This window comes from Perna viridis, chromosome 1 (genome assembly GCF_037379345.1).
Source record: "Perna viridis isolate PV_CMFRI_1.1 ecotype Kerala chromosome 1, ASM3737934v1, whole genome shotgun sequence".
Classification (NCBI taxonomy): Eukaryota; Metazoa; Mollusca; class Bivalvia; order Mytilida; family Mytilidae; genus Perna; species Perna viridis.
Window position 1 is genome coordinate 52,955,810 of NC_142445.1, and position 16,721 is coordinate 52,972,530.

General features: G+C 30.9%; 1 protein-coding gene and 1 long non-coding RNA gene across 6 annotated transcripts in view; one reads left to right on the top strand and one right to left on the bottom strand.

Annotated features, from left to right (window-relative positions):
* Positions 1–4,042, bottom strand: part of LOC148629337 (phospholipid-transporting ATPase ABCA1-like) — a 53,295-nt gene extending 49,253 nt beyond the window's left edge. For all 4 annotated transcript variants that reach the window (XM_088548582.1, XM_088548592.1, XM_088548573.1 and 1 more), the window contains exons 1-2: positions 3,912–4,042; positions 1,913–2,028 (exon numbers count right to left, since the gene is read on the bottom strand). In XM_088548582.1, the coding sequence (XP_088404708.1) occupies positions 1,913–1,978 (66 nt within the window). In that variant the 5' untranslated portion in view covers positions 1,979–2,028; positions 3,912–4,042. The remainder of the gene's footprint in view (positions 1–1,912; positions 2,029–3,911) is intronic.
* LOC148629338 (uncharacterized) lies at positions 346–12,151 on the top strand. 2 transcript variants are annotated; one of them, XR_015915885.1, is made up of 3 exons: positions 346–486; positions 8,629–8,742; positions 9,582–12,151. It is a non-coding gene; the product is annotated as an uncharacterized LOC148629338 (long non-coding RNA). The 2 variants fall into 2 exon arrangements; XR_015915884.1 differs by lacking the exon at positions 346–486 and adding an exon at positions 4,087–4,266.
* The last annotated feature ends 4,570 nt before the right edge of the window (positions 12,152–16,721 follow it).

Below are 16,721 nucleotides of genomic sequence, written 5' to 3' on the forward strand. Positions count from 1 at the left end.
TATTTATTACTCAGTGGTTGATTTCACAAAAAATCTTAAGTATAAAATTAATCGTAAGTTCTGACGTCACATTTTTTTTTATTAATCATGATATTATAACTTACAACTATTGTTACATTTAAGAATTTTTGTGAAAAGGACTGCTGGTAGATGTACACTGTATTTTAAAATGTCTGCTGTATTTTTTTTAATATAAAAAGATTATAAAACAACATTGAACATGTCACAAAAACGTGACATTTTTTAAACAAACCATATACATGTATGTAACAATATGATCAATAGTTTCCAATGTGTATTTAGACAGTTCTACCTAATAATTTAAATGTTGTATGGATATACAAGAAACCATGATGCTTAGTCATAAATAATTTTAATGATGTTCTGAATTGTGACCCAGAAGAAATGCCATTTAAACTACTGTCTTCATTAACCAAAACCAACCACTGACATGTACTACATTAAAAATCGAAAAATCATTTTCAAGTAAGTCACCAAAAATTCTTGCCACAACAAAGTCTCTTGTAATCATATATTAAAAAAGTTGAAATAGAATGCTTTGAAGAGGGCAGCTAGATATGCCCCCAGAGGTCGAACCTGAATATCTGTCAGGGATATGTACAATGCAGGCATGAGAGCATTACAAGGTGTGATGGACTGATTTGCTAAGAACCCCTTGCATTTCTTTGTTCCTGTGCCATGTTGTGATGGGAGACAATAATTTGATTAGTACCTACATGTATATAGTACTAGTACATGTATATATCAGTAGTGACAACGGTAATAAAAAAACACATGACTGTGTAACTGCAACATTACTAATGGATAGAAATGTAGGAGTCAATTGTTTAAGGCTCTTCAATTTTCAGTATGCCTTCTTGCTTAAAAATTACTTCCAAAATAATAGCACAAATAAAGTACACCAGTATTTTAAGTATTTTGCCACTATGGCGTCATTGGCCTGTCACTTAATTTAGTTGGTCCTGAATTACAGAAGAACAGTTTAAGTCAGACTACATTCTGTATGTCTAGAATTACTAGCTGACAAAAGGAGACCCTCCTTTCCTGTGTAGTATACCAGTATGTACATGTTCACATATACTTTCTAAAAATTCTATTTATTGGAAATATAAAACCCAATCTATTCTAATCAGAATCAAAAGTGTATTGTATGTTAGCAATCATACTGTAATATTAATATCCTCCATTGGGTACAAAAAGTATATCTTTTTCGTCCATCTTTTCAAGTAAGAATATAAGGGGAACCAAAAACCAATTATAAAAACAAAAAAAAAGCAGGTTCACACTGGCATTACATTTGTACCTTATAATCATTCTCTTAGGAGATGTATATCAGGCTGATTTCTGAGTAAATGGCAAAGTTAGTAAATGCAAATTTAATTTAAAAAAAACCCAAAAAACCCTGAATTCAGGTACATGTGTAATAAAATCAACAAAATACAAAATGGCTCCAATTAGCCATTCTGAATGCCAAAGTCCCCACTAATTAAAACTCCAAATTTATGCAGACCAAAATTCAACAAAGCAGGTGCACAATGACACTACCAAAATAAACATCGGTACCTGAAAGTTTCATAAAAATTCAAAAAGCAATATGATATAGGAATTCTTCTATAAATAAATTCTTCATAAATTCTTTCAAATAAATTAGAATACATGTAATAAGATATGAGGTGCACAATAGCATTACCTATTTCTAACCATATCCTAAAAGATTTTTTTAATCAAATTGAACAAGTGGTTTGGGAGTAGAAGTGAAACAAACTGATGGACATCCTTACTATGTTTTGGCCCACTTTAAAGCAGGGGTTCATAAGGATCTTTGATGGCCTCTGGGAATATTTCCAATGTATTTATAGGACAGAAAGAGACAAATAAAGTCAACACAAACCTTCTGTCTTTTCCTAAGTGTGAAGTTCTTCCACAACAATACCCTCAACTGGGTTCCAAATCCCATAATGCTTAAACGTAGGTTAACTGGTTAAGGTGTTGTCACCATATAATAATCTATAAAATGTAACATAACATGACCCTCAGAAATTGGAAAAAAATGTTTTTTTACATGAAATTGTGATTTCTCATAGAACACCAAACATGAAATGTTTGACCACAAAAGTGTAATGGTAATAATGGTAAACTACAATGTATGTGTATACAATGTAATAAGCTTAACTTCAACTTTTCATAAAATCATATAGGGATCGTACATTCATAACGATGTTATTCTTGTAGCAGAAATGTTGTGGAACAGAATAGTTCCACTTTAGAATAGATGGAAAAATTTTGTATAGCAACAAAAAAAATCCCCATACCCAATACTGTTGACATCAAGATCCATACATGTCTGGACCTATGAAATCATCATACATGTAAATGTATATTTGTCTGCACATAAGTACATGTATCTTTAATATGTATTATATAAAGATTAGGCAAGTTAAAAACTGCAGTGTAGGCTATAAATTCGCTAAAGTGATGTTCTAATGATAGCATATACAATGTACTTCTGAAAGGTGGCAAAGTTTAACATAATAAAATGTAAAAAAAAATCTGTAATAGGAGGTGCACATCTTCAAAATGTACATATATATAATCTCATTGCAAAATTTGAATAACATTGGTTCAATACTTTTTGAGTTACATATTACAAAAAGCACTACTACTGTAGGTACTGTCTACAAAATAGTCACATGAAACTCCTAAGTTCAACATGCTACATGTACATGTACATTCAAAAATACTTTCTCCATATTAGAAGATGCACATCTTCACATGTATTTAAACGTGGGAAGTTGGAGTAATATTGGTTAATGATGTTTTAAATTACAAATTATGCAAAGTAGGTATTCCCTAAGCATGACAGATGGTCAGAGTTGAGAAGCTACATAATGTACTAAACCTGCTTTCACTGATGGTATTTCCAGTAAAAACTAAAATCACTTGCATTGTTTTGTGTATGTTCATTCATCCTATGAAAATGTAACTTTAAACCTAGAGTCCTGAAATTTTATGTAAGTTACCCATTTTCAATAATGATCAATAATTTCAGTACAACTTTCAAATGTTAAGATAATTAGAAATTTTGCTCAGTTGTTGGCAGAAACAGAAAATTAATTCAGGAGTTGTTCATGTAGAAAAAAAATAAATTTTAAAAAAATGAATAATTAAATATACTCAAATCTACTTCAAAATATATCACAAACTCTGATAACTGACATTTATATAAAATATATAGTAAATATTTGGTTTTTCAAAAAAAATGAAGAATCGGTAAAAAAAATCAAGAACATGATGCAATTCTTCATAAATAAATTATTAAAATGAACTAAACTAAATCAAAAGAAAAGAACATAAAAATAGGTCTATAAATGTACCTTCTGGTCAGTGCATGCCTGAGAATAATTACATTATGTAAGTAAGGAAAATACAATGTATTTGAAACTACATATATAAACCAATTGACCAATGAAAATCACACTCCTATCATCAAAATAATGTCAATGGGATATAGAACAGTCAGAAATGACTCTTCATACATCTATTATAAATTTTGACAATTTTGAAAAGAAAAATATAACCTGAGTAATTCAGATGTTTTAAGACAAAGATGCTACAAATTCGTTTTTGTGATTCTGCGCGGGAGAGATTACGGAAAAATAAAACATCCAAGCCGAATCCTAAACTGGTAAAGGGATCAACAATAATCCCTTTTGGGATTCGGTGCTGGAGATATTTTTTGTTTTGACCACCACCAAATATATCTCCAGCGCCGAACCCCAAAACTGGCAAAAGGGGTTAGGATCAACAACTTTGAACAAGTGAATGAAAACCTATTAACCAGAAGTGTGGACACTTAAGTCATTTGTCTTTCTATGTGTAAACATACTTACAATGTCAGTTCAAATGCATTTTCAACAAACTGAATGCAATAGTCTGCGTTTTGACGAGACGTTCTACATTTCAAGTGAACCAGAACTCTGAGTTACCTTTCGGAGATACCTTTTGACTTGAATCAACGCGCATGGGTAAATCTAGAAAAAAACGAAAGGATTGTTTACATAATAAATCCGGATTCTCGACATGGTTTAAGAATTTACAAACGCCTTGGTTGTTTCCTGCGGGATTTTTGAAAAAAAAATAATAATGACGACGATAGCACCAAAACTTCAGAAAACTAAACTAAAATCGGCTTATAATAAACATGTTAGAAGAACCAAGATTAACAAGAAAAAAGTTCTGACTTTGGTAAGCATAATGGCTGGACTTAATCCCTTTTGGGATTATTCAGTGTTCGGAGCTATTTTCTGATTTGAAAATAGCTCCTGACACTATCCCAAAAACGGATTAGGCTGGACTTTGCAGTTGAACGTTAGATCAGAATCTTCGAATTTCTTCCTTGACCAAATAAAGGAAAAGCCTTGGCACTCAAAAGGTGGTTTTTAATTGCAAATTGCTCGATTGGCCTTTTGAGCTATTGGAGTATTGCCATCACTTGCTGTCTGTCGCATAGACACTTGTTTCATACGATATCGAAGCACTGATTGATGGTGTTGAACGTCGACGATTGGTTGTTTTTACGGTCTTGACCATCCTTACAGATCTCGTACGACCGCCCCTTATGCCATGGGGGTTGTGTAAATAGATGTTAGTGGTTGGAGGTAGTGGAGTCCACCCTACTCAATACCTGACTGAAGAACTCAGAGTATGCCCTTCTGTATGTAGCATTGGGTTCATGGAGCATTTCCTGACTTTAACTATTTTGGAGTATCTCAACACGTAGAGTGAGTTGAACTTGGAAGTCATGAGATATTTATAGGTATTTTAAAAACTTTACATGACTTCCGAGTAAAAATACTTTCCAGTCATCTTGGCCATACAATGTAGAATGTTTTGGCCACAGTACATTTTGGCCATAATCCATTTCAACCATTGTCGAATATGCGATCAATTAAGTAATTTAATTTGTTAAAAAAAGTTGCATTTGATTCATTATTATATCAATCATTATTAATATGCTTCATTTGTGGTAAACTAGTTTTATTAAACACATAAATGATCAAATAGCATTTCATAATGAAACCCAAAAAGGATGGTTGACTCCCATCCATTATTGCAAAATTTGTGTACAATACCAATAAAGAGAGAGACGTTAGTGCAGCAAAGGATGCATTTGCTGGAAAACCCTTTAAAGTGTATCAGCAATACCCAGAGAAAAGATTTCGAGATGATGGTCAGCATGCCAAAATCATATGAGATAGGCTTTGTGTGAATAGAAGACCTTATCTGCCACATACATGTTAGCACCAAATTCACCCATATCCGATGGACGTCCAGCGTGATATTCTGAATGGAGGCCAGGGTCATGACCAGAGGCATGACAACAGATAGGACATTCGGGATAGTGATGTGGAACTCAAACAAATAAAGAACAAATATAATGTATTGAATACATTTTGTATATCCAAACTGAAAAACCCTGATTTAAAAAAAAAATCATATTTTAATAGATAATATTGGTAAGTACTTTGACAATACTGCCAAAGGTGTATGTAAAACAAAGAGGAAAATGTCAAAATTGAACACGGATAACAAAATTCCTTGGTTTCAAACTTTGACAACAAATGTCGAACTAAACATGATTCTTTACATAACACTAAAAAGAATTATGATGTGCAGGAAAACATGATTATTGAATCGTAAACATATGTACAATGCTACTAGAGAATATAAATCTCAGCTTGATATCTGCTTGATTCTGTAAAGCCTTTGATAAGATTAATCAAACCTGCCTTTGGTCTAAATTATCAAAAAAGTAATATTTCTGGTATATGTTTTAAAATCATAAAGAATATGTACCAGAATACAAAGTCACGAGTTGTAAAAATGGTAAATATTCAGACTTATTTACTTGTACAATGTAACATAGTTGTTTGTCAAGGAGAAGACCTGTCTCCTCTTATTTCCCATTTTTCTAAATGATCTTGAACTACCAGTATTTTTGGCAAATGCTGGAGTTTCTTCATTAATGTTGGTGGATGATTTGTTAGTTGATGATCTAAAAATTTATATGAAAATATTTTTACTACTTTATGCAGGTGATACTCAGTTGCTCTCTGAGACCCTAGAGGGAATGTGAAGTATGTAAAATGAATTCAGTAACTATTGTAAAATGTTGAAGCTTGAGGGTAACACTGCAAAAACAAAAGTTGTTGTTTTTTCTATGTGTAAATACAGACCTACAGTAAACCTTAAACTTGATGATATCGAGTTAGACTATATTGATGACTATTCCTATTTGGGAATTCTATTTCATTATACTGGTAGTTTTGACGCAGCTAAGAAAAAGCTAGTTGAGCAGTCTCAAAAAGCTTTATATGCTTGTTGTTTTGGCCACACTACAACCCTGGCGTTGGTAATTTCTACCTTTTTCAGTCAGATTTCAGATATCTCTTATGGTTTTCTAGTTATAAGGGGTCAAAGGGCTCACACCTGAAAAAAATTAACTTACTGATTTTTGGTCTGATTTTGAAAATTTTTATTTACTTTAAAATTTTGTGTAGTATAGTCTCCAAACCATTTGATGTGTCCATAATAAATTGTAAGTCATTATGCTTAAGTATGTCAAAAACTATTGTTGTGTTTGTTCTTGCCCCAACTGTTCATGGTTTGACCACTGCAGTCATTTCATGCTGCGCTTGGTGAAGCTTTTTATTTTCTTATGTATGAGGTACATGTACTGTTGAAATTTAAAACTTTCTAGGGAGGTACATGTAATTAAATTTTAGTATTCAACACTTCTGTTCCAATACAATGCAGTGTCCATGCAGTTAACATTGTTCTTCATTCACATTGGGAAAGCAGTCAGTGAACAGAAAAATTTTGTCAGTATGTTCAAGTATGATTTACATGTATGTTTGTGTTGTCAGATTCAGAGATGGGTTCCGATTACTTTCAATGTAATTGATTAAATTACAATTAAATTGTCAAATGTATGATTTCATTAAATTAATGATTACAGCATTTCTGAAAGTAACTGATCAAATTAATGATTACATTGACAAGTAATCATGATTACATCTGATTACAATGAATTTGCTAATAATTATGAATTAATTGGAAGGTTTTGATCATTTTGTATTTTTCATAAGGCCTTAAATTCTTTGAATTTAACAGGTAGTATTATTTTTAAAGTATGGTGGAACATTAACATTCACCAATTTATTAAACCACATAGATCTATAAAATACATGTATATACAAGTTCAATATCACAATTTGTGACTTTGACTTGAATTTTAAAACCAATGCACTTGTTTCATAAACAGTTATGCCCTTAGGGATATTTGAATATAAAAGAAAATAGCCATAATGCCCTTGGTTTTTACTTTTTTACTTCTTACATTTGTATAGGATCTTTTGATAGCTCTTACTAATATTTTGTAATACCTTCACAAAAAAGAAGAAAAAAAAAGAAAAATATTTACACATTAAAGCATTGAATGATAAACAATCATTTTACTCTTTTTGTTGTTGACATAATGCATTATTCATAGATACCATTTTAGGCTTTAATATTTCCATGGTAATTGTGTAATCATAAAGTAATCAGAATTAAAGGGTATTTTGAAAAGTAATTGATAAAATTAAATTACATGTGATCAGATTTTTGGCTGATTAATGATTACAATGATTACTTGAAAAAAATATAACCAATTACAGCTGATTAATGATTACAGTCACAATTACCCCACCTGTGGTCAAATTATCATGAATGTCTATGCTTGTGGCTACATGAATTATTTTTTGGAAGATAAAAATGAAGTATAAATCAATTAATGGTAATATTGAAAGAATAAAAAAGATTCTTTCTGCACATGTCCGTTAAAATTTTTACAATTTTTATGTGAATAATTACATACAATTGAACTCGGCTTTTTAAAAGGACAATTTTTCCATTTCGTTTCATTTATTTTCCTTCATTTCTTGAAAATGTTTTGCATATTTTATTTTAAGGTAAAACAAAGTGCTGACAATCTTACCATAAACCAAGATATCCTCCATTCTGGCAAACCTAATTTTGCTCAGCTGTTCTTAAAACTATATTCATTTAAGTTATAAGTATACATGTACCGGGTACATTGTATTGTATAATTCTCAATCATTAAAAACTGAAACATCAGATTTTCATACATATTGCTGGTTGAGGTGTTAGATTTATAATCAAATTTAATGAACCAAAGTTTATTAGTTAAACAATACATTTCAAATTTGAAACTGTACTTAAAGAAAAATTCTTAAAAAGAACAAGACAAGTACATTAGAACAATTCTACATGCATTAAATTATGTAGGATGTGAATTAGAGAAATGAACTGTAGTACAACGTAAGTTTCAATTGCCATTAAATGTACATGTATATCCATTCAAGTCTCTGAACAATTCCCATTAATTGTACATGTATATCCATTCAAGTCTCTGTGAATAAACACCAAAATTAACTATTTCTTTAATCACCCGAAAGGTAAGTTACCTAGTTACCCCCCAAGTGGCTCAAGTGGGGTACTTGTACACTGGTACCCTTGATCTTTTATGTCAAATTTTACTTTCAGATGTGGTTGCAGTATCTATTATCAATGCAGAAGTTGGCAGCAGAAGCACAAAACAAAGCTAAGGAGGAAAAAAAGAGTGTTGTACACAGTGATCACATCAGAGCTGTCTCAAAGGTCTGTACCAAATTCAATTTTTTTTCAATTTATCAATTAAAATTAAAAATTTGAATTTGTACCTGAATATGTTATTAAAAGTATACATTGGTCTACTGCAGTTCTGTCCTGCTCAATTGGTAACATATTATTACAGCACTTCCCAGACCAATTTGATACTGTATATGTACTTTGAATCACTTGTTTTTAGTGAAATTCTATTGAAAATTAAATATGGGCCAAGTGCCAAGTGTTATAGCCAGATGAGTTGTGTTTGTGGCGCATACTAACACATGTTATGGGTCAAATTTAATGGTGATACATATTTGATTAAACTACATTTACATTGTAGCAAAGCTTTAGGAAATTAAAAAGGATTCTCTATTGGTCTTATTTTTTTTATTGAATATTTTGTGATTATAAATTTCATACTTTAATGCATATTATAGGTATTTCAAAATATTTTACAGAAGACAGTATAAAGATCAGACTTAGTATTGTCATATTCAGAACTCAGGACAACAAAAACATAAAATCATCTAAATAACATTTTCTTGTTTGAATCAAATAGACATTGATTACACATTGGCACAATGTGCATGTACATGTTATGAGACATTGATTACACATTGGCACAATGTACATGTACATGTTAGGAGACATTGATTACACATTGGCACAATGTACATGTACATGTTATGAGACATTGATTACACAATGGCACAATGTACATGTACATGTTATGAGACATTGATTACACATTGGCACAATGTACATGTACATATTGTGATGTATAGGTATGTTTTTGTTAAACCTTTCATTTATAGAGGGTAGAAAATACACATGATTTTTTTTTACAGAATGTTATCAAGTCCTGTAAGGCATAAGCCACCAAAGGAAGAAAATATAGAATGAAGAGACTTTGTCATTTGCTGAAAAAAACAACAGATAAAAGATGAACTTAGTGCACTACATGTACTTACAAGTCATGTGGATTTTGTTTGTCATATCTACATGTATACTCAAAAAAGTATTTTAAAATTTGATTTTGTTATAAGGTGTATATGCGATTGATTTTATTTTTTAATTATTATTATTAATTATATTTTTAAAACATTTCGTATGAAATTTTATTAATCAACTTTTACTATAGTATGTTTAAAAGGAATGAAAATTCAACCAATTGGATATTACAAACTGGAAATTTCTACAGCTGCAGGGCCAAATTTAGGATTCAGTGAATAGGAGAAGTGACTCCTTCCTCCTAGGAGTGATAGGAAGAAGTGAGTGATGAATATGGGGAGAAATCATACTTCACTGCTAGAATATTTTATTGCATTGATATGAAGTTGTATCTTAATATGAACATGTATTCTAATAAATAATAAACAAATAAGATAAGTTTAATACTGTAAGTCCATCTTCTCTACTTGCAAATTAATATGTACATGTATAATAAGTAACTATAATTGAATATAGTAGGTGATCATATTGTCATTGAAAACTCACCAACTTGGTTGTTTATGACCCGAAGTACTAGAGTTATCTCTCTTTGGTTACTTCACTTCTCTTTAAATTATTTTTCTACCTCTGTAAATGTGTGTTATAGGCTACACTTGAAAAGAGTATCCCTCTAAAATGATTAGAGACAGTTAGGTCAGTAATGTTGTACTGTGCTATAGCTATTGATAAATTTAACTTTTTACCATAAATATTGTTCTCATATGACTTACCTTGTATTACAGTGAAAAATAATACTGTAAATATGAATAGCTGTTATAAATTATTGTTTTGCCCTACAAAAGACAGTATGGTTGTTCTGGGCTATACTTTCTGTATATAAAAACTGAGGAACTTCAATTTATATGCCATTAACTCAACGACTTGCATTAAATTAGGTCAGTGTTGATGTTCCGCACTATACCTATTCTTTCCAGCTCTCCAGAGGCAATCTTTTTGTCTCTCTTTGAGGGAAAACATTTATAGAAAAAACTTCATATATACATTATAACAGCACTAATTTAATGATATACCACAGAGCAACATATAACACTGCATGTCAAGATTGCTTTTTAAAAGTACAATGTATCAGGTTGAACTGGCTTTTTTTAAACTGTTTTATATTGTGATATGTGTGATAACCAGCAGACAGATTGTGTCATTTATTTTACCGTTTAACTTTTTGTCACTGTATATATAGCACCGAAATCTATTCTTAGAACTGTTTAAGCTTTTTAAAATGTACATAAATTCTGAACTTTTCTGTTCCTGCTTATAAAAACTAAATGATTACAGTTTAAACCAATTACAGTATTAGTGTACTCAGATAAGTGGAGAAAGGTATAGAGAAGAGTAATAATTCAGTCGTTATATTCCACTTACTATCGATCGCTTGTGAGTCAGAGAGAATTGATGACAGTAAGGGATTGAATTATTTGAGTTAAGAGAAAAGAAGAAGAATACATGAGTTGGCGACTTATCAATTTGTAGAAATTCTTGGCAACTTGGATCTCCATTTCGCTACCTGGATTATGCCCTCCAGCTGATCATTACAAACTCAAAGTCACAGTATTGCATTCAGAAATACAGCCACGCATTACATATTAAGGCATCAATACCAGACACTGAAAGCACAATTTGTAATGATTTTTGAGCATATTGACTCATTTATTTGTTTATTATTAATGGCCTTGGGACCATTACATCCATTCTTGGCCATTAATACCTGTGGCATGTTACACTGCCAATATAAAAAAAAGCCATGCATTGATTAACAAGCTTTATCTTTGTTCTTTATCATGATTATGAACTGGCAGTATTTTTTGACAACTGAAATTGATTGAGCTTTGTAATACATTTTGCTTGTTACAACAAATGTATTGGAGTATAAGTGGAGTAATTATCTTTGATCATTGATTTTAAGTTACAGTTCACATAAATTTGAGATGTGAGTTATTACCCTTGAAAATTTTGGTACCAAGTGAATGTTAACATCCCTAAATGACATGTTTATACATTTGCACATGTATAAATAATATATTTGCTGCTTGTTGTTATTGGCTTATGGTAAGCTGCATGTCAGTATAAGTTTGGTTGAGTAACTATTTAATGATATGCAAGATGTTAAATTACAAAAGCATTTCAATCAATTACTGTGATTAAATGTGTTGTTTAGCCCCTTAGTAATGATGGTATGCAGTTAGTGGGGTTCCAAGTTTCTTATATTGGTTAAACAGTGCTCATTTAAAAATGTGGATTTCAAAACGCACCAACATCTGCAGTATTTTTTATTCTAAATGTTTGCATCATTATCGCATGTGAATAGAGAATAATCTTTTTAAGAAATGTAATTGTGAAATTAATCTGTGTATTGTAAATAAACAGTGTACACTTGTATGTTCCAATTAGTATAAATAAATGAATATGTTTATTTCTGTATGTCTCAGTGGTTGGCTGTAATAAAGTTATATACCAAACTTGTCAACAACAACAAATTTTCATTTTAATCATTTGATCAACATATTTGCAATAAGTAAAAATGCATAGTACTGGGATAGTAGAAGCTTGTTTGAGAATATTACTTCAAAACTTGTGACAAAAGGAGGGTAATTTAAAATAAGCGTCATCACTTAGAACTTGCCCAGTGGATTTTGTGTTGTTAACATTCAAAAGATTATCTTCAGAAACTGCTGTATTGATTGTAATGAATCTTTACTAAATTAATCTATTTCACTGAAAAGAAACCAAGATCCTTGCCAAGACTGAAATAAAACATCATGAATGAATTGACCATATCTATCTGTATACAAGTTTTCAAAATATTAAGTGATTATATCATTTATAAGAGATATTACAGCCATTACGAAATATATTTCCGAGCTGTCTGACCAAATCCCAGATCCCTTTCCTCCTATATATATGCAGTCAAAAACTTCCAAAATTTTTCTCTTGACTTACTGAATTTTTGTCTGACATGTCTGTCAGTCAGATGGTATTTCATAATGACTGGATATAGTCCTTGTTTTTTTTAATATTTAGTTTAAGGGAAAGAACTGGAAACTATACGAATTTCGTATGGTATACAAGTGTTTAAAGGAGAAACCTCTGACCAGCAGCATGAAACCGAAATTTGTTCACCAGCATCCTTGAGATATTTTTACTTTTAATTAAACAGACTTAAATTTTCTAGAAATTTTACCTCAAAGCCATTAATCCTCATAATCCTGATAAACTCCTGTTCTGACCAGTCATGCATTCCATTATTATATTCTGAGCATGTGAAAATAACGATATCCAAATTTCACAACTTTTATAGTCAAGATAATTGAACTATCAAAACATCTGAGACACAGATAATTTGATGGGATTTTCATGTGACCTATTTTGGTTTTTTTCACTTATTACAGATACAAGAAAATAATAATAAAAAAAAATAGGTCCAAGACAGAAACACTAAGTTGTTCCCCAAAATGATTTGTTTCAACTATCAGTTGAATATTTAACCTGTTAGTTTATCATATGGAGATGTGCATGTTGTCAGAAATTTATTTTGGCCATGTATTTTTTTATCTGTTTATCTGATTGTCCAAAATATGTTGTCTACAACTCCTAAACAACTTGCAGGATTGTAATGAAACATTACATGGTGCTAGATTATCACATGGAAATGTGCAGATTGTCCAGAATTTATTTTTGTGCAAATAATTTTTGTCTTTCCATCTGTTTTGTTCCCTGCGACACTTCATGAGGGGAGATGGAAATGCCATGCGTCCATCCGTCCATGTTTTCCGCACTTTTTTTTGTAATGCCTTTTGCTTTTGGTATTTGCCCTTATTATTAAGAGTTACATATTAAGTTTGACTTTGGTTACGGATGAATAATTTTTACAGAAGTTATGGCCCTTGGACTTAGAAAATTTCATTGAATTTACAGTTTTCCACAATTTTGTTCATAATGCTTTTACCAATTGATTTTATATTTTGTGTGTAATCTTACTATGAGAAGTTTAATATTGAGTTCAACTATAGCTATGGTTGTATTATTTTTACATAAGTGATGGTCCTTGGATTTAATATTTAAAGTTTTGCTCCTTTTTTTGTAAAGCTTTTATCAATTCATTTTATCTTTTGTTTGTACTTTTACTATGTGAAGTTACAGGTTAAGATAGACTTTGAATTGAAACTTTACATGATCCTAAATTACCATATGAAGACATGCATTTTGAGTACACAAGGCAAGTGCATAGTCAATCCACCATTGTAATTGTGTCAAACACAAATTGTATGTCCACACTTCCAGAATGTTATGTTGTTCACTAATTTGCCTAAAAGTCTTGCAGGATTGGAATGACTTTACAAGATGCTTAGCAGCTAGATTACCAAATGGAAATGTACATATTGTCAGGAATTTATGAATTGGTCAATACCTTTTTGTCTGTCTTTTGTTAAACTTTGTATTTATATTATTGAAATATCTATCAAAGAATGCTATATGTTAAGGCAAACATAGATTACAATTGAAAAAGATATGGAAGTCATCAAATATCCAGATAAAATGTTTGGATTCGTATAGTTCAAGTCGACAGGTACCACCTAGTAACATATAAAGTAATGTAATAATGTCTTCCAGAAGGATATCTTGTTGATACATGTACTATCAATTGCAGATAATGGTAAAATTCTTTCAGACGGTAAATGTTCAATGATATACTCAAAATAGGTATTGAAATTTGGGCTGATTAGTCAACTAACCAATCTCATTTCATGATATCTTGAAACAACATAAAGCAGATGGACATCCTTTATAGGACTTGATGGCATAAATGTACAAAGATATTGTGCAGATATAGTTTCGAAGTTTTTAATTTAATTGGAATACTAAAACCTATTAAACTAGTTTACTTATAAATCATCAATCTCTATCCAGACCCATTGGCCTTGCTCTAGGAGAGCGAAAACCTATAACTCTGGATAGAGATTGGTAAGCAAGAACCAATAACTCTGGATAGAGATTGAAAAATTATGTTGATTATGCAGGTCAAGCATAAAACATGGCCACTGTTGCTATTTTATGCCACTGGTCAAGTCACCAATTTCTACATATATTTCAAACACTATAAGAGTCTAATACTCTGAGCAATCTGATTAAAATCAGCTGTTAGGATATGCTACAGTGCCTCATGCTCCCTAAGGCACTGTAGCATATCGTAACAGCTGATTTTAATCAGATTGATACTCTGAGACACTAGAAAAATAAATGTGACTTTCCTTCTTCAGCTTAAAGAGCTCTACAAATGTCTCCATTTTATGGAAGATGAATGATGTTGTATGGTGTTATAGTCCTTGAAACATAAATAACTTTTTTGTATTTTTAACTCACCTGCCAAAGGCCAGTGAGCTTATGCCATCACTTGGCAGCCGTCGTAATCGTCATCGTCGTCATGGACAAATTTTTAGAAATCTTCTCCTCTGAAACTACTGGACTGACAGGTTTTAAACTTGGCATGATTGTTCCTTAGGATGTTCGGCACAAAATGACCATTGGGATTTTTGATCCATGAAAAAACATGGCTGCTGTTACTAAAAATAGAACATAGGGGTCAGATTGCAGTTTTTTGCAAATAACTTAAAAACTGTTGTCTTTAGCAAATTTCTGGCACGGATAACATTGTTCAGCATCATGAGATGGACCTATGTCAAAATTTTCAATAAATGATTGGTGAACTGATGTAGGAGTTACGGCCCTTAAAACAGTTTTTTTTTGCATTTTTCGCATGTGCAACTTTGAAAATTGTCTCAAAATCCATTGCACAGAATTCAATGAAAGTTGACATATATGTTCCTTAGGGTATCCCACACAAATTGACCGTTGGGATTGTTGATTCATGAAAAAACATGGCTGCCATTACTAAAAATAGAACATAGGAGTCAGATGGCAGTTTTTTGCAAATAACTCAAAAACCGTTGCCTTTACCAAATTTCTGCCATGGATAAAATTGTTAAGCATCATGAGAAGGACCTATGCCGAAATTTTCAAAACCATTCATTGACTAATGTAGGAGTTACGACCCCTGAAACAGTTTTTTTGTTGTTTTTTTTTCTTCACATGTACAACTTTGAAAATCGTCTTCTCTAAAACCATTTAAAATCATTGAATGAAAATAAGCATAACAGTTCTTTAGTGTATTGTGCTCAAAATGACTGTTTATGATTTTTAATCCGTGAATAGATATGGCTGTCTATACTAAAAATGGAACTAAGGGGTCATAAGACAGGTTTTTGAAAAAAATGCAAAAATTGTTGCCTTTAGCAAAATTCTGGTTCATGTCATGAAAATGCTATGAAAAGCATTTCCTGCATTTGACAATTTAGTTGATTTTAACTTAGCCGTCTCATTCCTCAAGTTTTTCAAATAAGCAAATGGTTAACCAGGTGAGTGATTCAGGCTCTTGTGAGCCTCTAGTTATATAAAAGGTCACTGGATCATCATACTCTTCCTTATGGCAAGCCAAAGTGGACAAAAATCAATATTTTGTAATATTAGAAAATGAATTTTTAATATTACAAAATCATTTTTTTAATATTAGAAATTCATTATGTAATATTAAAAATTAATTTTCTAATATTACTAATTCCTGGTTTAGTAATATTATAAAATATCACACATTTTGTAATATTGCAAATTGAATTTGTATATTAGAAAATGAATTTGTAATATTAGAAAATAAGTCACATTTAAAAAAAAAAAAATTGCAACTGAATACAACAAATCCATTTTCTAATATTAGAAAATCAGTATCTTATATTAAAAAATCATTTTTTAATATTAGAAATTAAATTGAATTTTTAATATTAAAAAAGTGTTTTGTGACATTAGAAATCTAATTTGTAATATTAGAAATTGACTTTGTGTTATTAAAAAAACATTTTTTTAATATTAGAAAACATTCTAATATTTCAAATTCATTTTCTAATATTACAAATGCCTAATTTAGTAATATT